Consider the following 6,087-nt stretch of genomic DNA (forward strand, 5'->3'; position numbering starts at 1 on the left):
TGTTGCATTTACTAAACTGATGAAACCATGAACAATGAAAATGTAAAATCACACTTTGCTTATGTATTTTTAAGTCAGAAAATGTTGCGAGGCCTTTAAAGCTGCACTAATCATTGTGTTAATAGTTACATATTAACAATGTTCAAACTTGTGAACATCCACTGTACTCTGCTCAGCAGCAGACACACTCAGAGACTAGCTGCTGAACAAAGTGGAGAGTTCAGCAGCTAAAGATGCAGATATGGTTGTCAGGAGGAAAATGAGTGAATATTGGACTTCCACTGATCATCGTACAAAAACACGACTTCAACTGAAAGCTAACATTTCTCTGCTGGAGGTTTTAACAGGCAACTGCATTCTGCCACATGCTGTGTTCACTGCCCCGTGGGCGAGTTACTGGCAACCTCGTAGAGACTAATGTTCCCTGCAGGCCTTACTGAGGAGATACAGATCCCTGAGCTCTCCATCACGTACTGCAAAATAGCTCTGAGGTTAATAACATATTTATTATCCTGTTAGCTAGTAGTAGCAGTAGCATATTTCATTGTATTCTTCTCTGTATTACTCACGTTGACCTTTGAGTTTTATACTTCCCTTCAATCAAATAAAAAGGCATTTTCCATTTGGTATGTATGAACAGTTCCATATTTATTCAAAGGACAGTCTGGATGTACAGCAATAATAACAAAGGCAAGAATCAGGAAGAGAATTTAAGGAGCAAACATTACAAGTGAAGGCGAAGAGAAGGAACTTTGCAGTGCTTAGTTTTCCACATGTAAACTGTAGTGACAGCAGTTAACTCTCAGGGTCGTCCTCATGCTCACAGCTCAGACTTCAGGAGCTTCTTAGCTTTATCCATGTTGAGCTTCACTGAGGGAGAGGCAGACAACATTCAGTCAGTCTGTTTCACGCACACAAACAGAGCTCAGTGTGTTAGGTGTAGCACTTACGGAGTTTGACGTCAGCTGGTTCGTAGGCATACAGACGGTTCATGTAGCGACCATTGATGTCGGCCCTCACGGTCATTGTGGGGTCTGTAAAGACATATTTATATATTATATATATTGGTACTGGGTGAGCAGTATTGCTACCTTTACTTCAGTAAAGGATCTGAATATGTCTTCCTCTGCAGGATACTATCATTGGACAGAGCCTCTTACAATCATAGCTTTATTGAATCATACACCAGAAGCATATTATACAAACTATTTACAGTTAACACTGTATTGATCCCTTTAAGTAAAATGAAGTAGTAGTAGAAGGGTTGGCATTGGTATGAAAGAAACAGTCACTAATCTGACAAAAGTCCAAAGCCGCTAAGATGCTTTGTGTGAAATGTACAGCCTTGACGTCATTGATGTAGTTATAAACCAAAGTGTTATCAAAGCTGAGTATCCTCATCTACGACGAGGACCTACAGGAAAACAGCTCTTACCGACAAACAGGATTCTGGGAACATACTGTCCATCAGGAGAGAGATGTTTGTCTGTGGTTTCATACTATGAGGAGAAAAAGAATTACATCATCATTGGTCTTTTTGAAAAGGTATGACGTATCACTGTGAGCCGTGCGCTCCCACATGAACAAAGGTACAACAGTTATTAACTATTGGATGTGAGGAGTTTCTGTATTTTGAGTTTTTGTCTGAGCTCTTCTCAGTGTCTGCTTGAAACAGGTCACGTCACATATATCTGTGCACCGTTCCCAGTTTAGCAACATGTGATTGTGATGTGTTGACAGTTGTTAGGTTGTTTACTTTTGTTGAACGTTAAACTCTCGGTAAACAATAACTGAGCTGAAGTTAAACTTCAATTGTTGCTAGTTTAGTAATACATATTTAATATTCTAGAGAAATGCTAAGTTTACATGAAGTGCATTATTATTATTATTATAAGGTATCAGAGTTGTACGTTGGCATGACAACGTTATACAAAAGGTTTTATTGATTTGTAAACTTGGATATAGATTCAGTGGTATGTAACACTTTGTTTAGCCAGTCCGACGTGTAACTTACCATCAGATTGAGGACGATGAAGTCGTCATCAATCTTCTTCTGGATCTCATTGTCCTCAGAGAAAATCTTCTTCAGTGCTGCGGGAGAAACGCAGTTTTGTTTCTACCAGGATGTGACATCACACATGAGCAAACAAATGACTTTGCTCTTCAAACAGGTTTGGCTTTCTTTTGTCTGCTTGAGAAGTTAATGAGTGAAATAGACATAAGCAGGAGTCACTCTTACCCAGGCTGTGTGGGCAGTCCTCCAGGTGAAAGATGACCATCAGAGGCTTGTTTCTAAATCATTTCACACAATTAATCGTCAAATTCATTGAACATCAGAGTCAGAGTTAAACATTTTGACGTCAGTGTTTTTTCTTACCTTGACCTGGACCAGTAGAGAGCTTCCTCGTAAGTCTGAGCCCAGATCAGCTGATCACCCCAACCTGGACACACATGGACACCATTCAAGATAAGTGACAGACTCAACCTTCATCACACTCTTCTTCAGTCTAACTCATTCAGATGATGCTCACACACCTCTGGACAGAGTCTGAGGTATCCTCTTGCCAGATTTGAGGGTGTTTTTCCCAAAAGTGGAGGACATGGCCACCAGGACCAAGAGTACCGACAATGCTGCTTTGATCATCTTTGTAGACTCACTGGAACATGAAGAGGAGACAAAGACAGGGGGAACAAAGAGTTCAAACTGTGTGAAGGAACATTACGTGTCAGGAATGGAAGAAAGCTAAACTTCCCCTTCCCTTTGAGGAGGAAAAGGGTTGACCTGCGTCCTCTAGTTGTTCCTTCTAATGAATAATCTGCACTTTCTATTAAAAATGGAGCGAGAAGGGTGTGACGAGGCTCGGCTCTAACTGTGGACGTTGTTGTAATGTGGTATGCACCTGACCCACAATCTGCACTTATGCCCATTAATGCCATCAGCAAGTTATTTCTAAATTGTTAAAAGTTATTATAAAATAACATTAGTCTATGGTTTGAATTAGAATCAGAGACCTGTTGGATACACACATATATACATATTACACAGCACTTAAAAGTGAAAATGCAGTAGCTACATGAAGAGTGTGGTGGCTCTGGGTCTTACCTGTTCCAGACGGCTCAGGTGAAAGTGTAGGCGTCCCGTTGCTCGAGGATCTGCTGTTCCTCCACTCTCACCTGCCCCGTATTTAAACACCTGTTCCCCTGTGGGACCGCCCTCCTCCCATCCCCCCGCCCGGAATACCACGGTGATTCAAATGTCGTTGTTTCACCAACCAAACTCCGTTGAGAAAATTGGTATTTTGAGGTTTCCATGAGTACATTTAAGTTATGCTAGAATAAACCATAAAAATCGCCATAAGCCTAAATCATAGTTACCGAGAGTTCCTATTTTAATTAATATAGGAATTAAGACTCTTATTTTTCTGAAATGTATGTTATCTATATGCTAAATGTTTCAGAACAATATAGCGAGTCATAAACTGCATTACGTGTATCATTCATGCGCGTTTGCCAATTTGCAGCGCATTATTGATCATATTTTATAAATAATTTGATATTCAGTTCTCTGCACGCCTGAAAGAACGGCTTATTCTGGGTTTATATGATATTATATAAATAGTTTTAAACAGTTTGGACACCGTGATGCATCATTAATAATCAGATGTACTCATCAGTTGTGTACATTGATACCATGTGTGATAGAGACAGGATGTTTGGCCTGGAGCCAAGGACCCGTCAGCGTCAGTGCGGCTGTGCGATGATTGGGCTTTATGTGATTGGCTCAAGACACAAAGGTGCAACTGAATGCGTCTCTCCTACAAAGTCAACACATTGATTCAGTTATGAAGATGAACAATGAATGAAGTTTGACATCCAGGTTTTATGACCACAGCAGTGAGGAGCGGATTCAGACACATTAGAAAACTAGACTGGGCCCTCACATTATAAGACATGTTCCACTTGTCTATAAGGAGATATTAGCATCTAAAGTAGTGTGTTTTCTGCCAGAGCTTATCTTGAAGCATACACAGAGCAGTGTCCTGTATCAGAGGCAGAGACCTGCTGCTATGAATGGCAGCTTTGTTCTTGCCTCAGCCTGGTTTGCCTCTCTCTAACCTTCCACACAAGAGTCATCCTCAACCTGTGGGCTACCTGTGTGCTGTTAGCAGCCTCTCCTCTCCAGACTCTCATCAGTGCTCTTACTTCTGCAGCATCAGAACAAAGAGACAGCACTTCACAAGGAGTAAAACACAAAAAGCAGGAAATGAAATCAGGACAATAAAATAATATCAAATGCAGATCATGCATGTTTTGATGAATGAATTGTAATTAGCTTCTTTCAGTTTCATTTTTTTATGAAACATGTACATTTTCTGGTGACATAAAATGAGCCACATTTGTGTTTTTGTTCAATTATCCAAGCTTTAGATCAGGGGTGTCAAACTCATTTTAGTTCAGGGGCCACATGCAGCATAATTTGATCTCAAGTGGGCCGAACCAGTAAAATCACAGCATAATAACCTGTAAATAACCACAACTCCAAATGTTGTTTTAGTGCAAGAAAGTAAAGTACATTCTGAAAATGTTAAAATTTATGGAACTATCTTTTTATCATTTACACACGTGTGTTACAACTTACAGATCAGTGTGTCTACAAAGACACTAAACATTTAGTCACAGGTATCTGGAACAGTATTTTACTTTATGATCAAACAACTCATTTGTACACTTTGCAAAGTCATCCCGCGGGCCGGACTGGCCCCTCTGCCGGGCCAGTTTTGGCCCGCTGGCCACATGTTAAACACCCCTGCTTTAAATGGTCAGACACAGCGTACTGCTCTGAGAAGCCCCCTGTATGAAGGGTTTATGTTGTAACTAATGTTGTTTTTAAAATAATGTTTTGGGCTTTTTGCCTTTAACTGGAAGAACAGCCACAGACAGGAAGGAGGGAGAGAGAGGGGATGATGTGCAGCAAAGGGCTTTAGTAACCGGGCTGCTTAGGACTAAACTTAGTGCATGGGACCCCCGCTCTAAATCTGGGCGCTCTTTATTTACCCTTTCTTCTTTTAATGAAGGCTTTCTCTTGGGAGGTGTTCTTGTGCGCTGCACAGGTCTGCTGTACACACTGTAGAGCCCCCCGAGGCACATTTGTGATTATGGAAATAACTTTTTAATTTAAATGAGAGTTTCCATGTCCCCCATATACACCCACCTCTTATTACGTGACTATACTCAACCATCTCAATGACAACTGAGCAAACGGCATCAACTGATGAAGACGGTGAGAGGTGGCTGAAAGCTCCGGGGAGAAATGTAGTTTGTATATTTATATGACATGTTTAGATGGTTACACCACTCAGTCAAATGGAAATACTGCTGACTGTACATGTGCCCTGTTTCCTGCTTTTATATCACTGTCTAGATATTTCCATGTGTTATTGTTTTATCATATTTGATCTCGTTTTCATTTTGTTGCATTCCATTTTCCTCTTCCTTTCTGTATTACATTCATTGCATTCTACTACCCAATGTCCCAAAGTACTAAATAAATAATTGTTTTCAATGCGGTGTTGTGATGTTGGATTGTAACCAGGATATGGGAGAGGTTTAGTGCTGAGGTGTCCTAACCCCCGCGCTCTCTGAACTGGCTTTCACTGCATCTCTCCTCACTGTGTTGTCACAGCACCACGGTCAATATTTGAACTAAAGGGCAGGGTTAAAGGCCGCTCCTATTAACACTTCACATTCACCAGCTGCACTCAGCCCTGCCCTGATAACACGGATCTGAAGCCGTCTCTCTCCACACGCACGCTGCTATTGGCTGTCCCGCTCAAATAGGATGCAACTTCCTGGTTTAAACTGAAGCACAGAGCAGCAGCTCATGATCTCACTTTAGATAAAGCTGAGAAATACCAACACACATGTTAACTAAACCCACATTCACCTGCTTTCTGATCACGGTGAATGGACTTGCACTTATACAGCGCCTTTCTAGTCTTCCGACCACTCAAAGCACTTTTACTTTACTTACTCACTTCATGTCAACATTAACCCATTAACACATACATTCATACACTGATACAAGGT

General features: G+C 41.0%; 1 protein-coding gene across 1 annotated transcript; it reads right to left on the reverse strand.

Moving 5' to 3' along the window:
- Positions 1-687: 687 nt before the first annotated feature.
- On the reverse strand, positions 688-3,144 carry agr2 (anterior gradient 2). Its single transcript, XM_029443232.1, has 8 exons — positions 3,104-3,144; positions 2,536-2,657; positions 2,378-2,441; positions 2,240-2,292; positions 2,015-2,091; positions 1,436-1,499; positions 951-1,034; positions 688-870 (listed from the first exon to the last, which is right to left on the reverse strand). The coding sequence occupies exons 2-8, from the start codon at positions 2,642-2,644 to the stop codon at positions 821-823; spliced, it is 501 nt and encodes a 166-aa protein (XP_029299092.1). The 5' UTR covers positions 2,645-2,657; positions 3,104-3,144; the 3' UTR covers positions 688-820.
- Positions 3,145-6,087: the final 2,943 nt, after the last annotated feature.

Source organism: Cottoperca gobio, chromosome 11, assembly GCF_900634415.1.
Source record: "Cottoperca gobio chromosome 11, fCotGob3.1, whole genome shotgun sequence".
Lineage (NCBI taxonomy): Eukaryota > Metazoa > Chordata > Actinopteri > Perciformes > Bovichtidae > Cottoperca > Cottoperca gobio.

Excerpts from the sequence above, each read along its gene's own strand:
- agr2 (XM_029443232.1), bottom strand. The coding sequence starts at position 2,644 with ATGATCAAAGCAGCATTGTCGGTACTCTTGGTCCTGGTGGCCATGTCC. Across the intron at positions 2,092-2,239 it reads GGACTGCCCACACAGCCTGG|CACTGAAGAAGATTTTCTCT; the intron begins GTAAGAGTGACT and ends TTTCTCCCGCAG. Across the intron at positions 1,035-1,435 it reads TCCCAGAATCCTGTTTGTCG|ACCCCACAATGACCGTGAGG; the intron begins GTAAGAGCTGTT and ends ATGTCTTTACAG.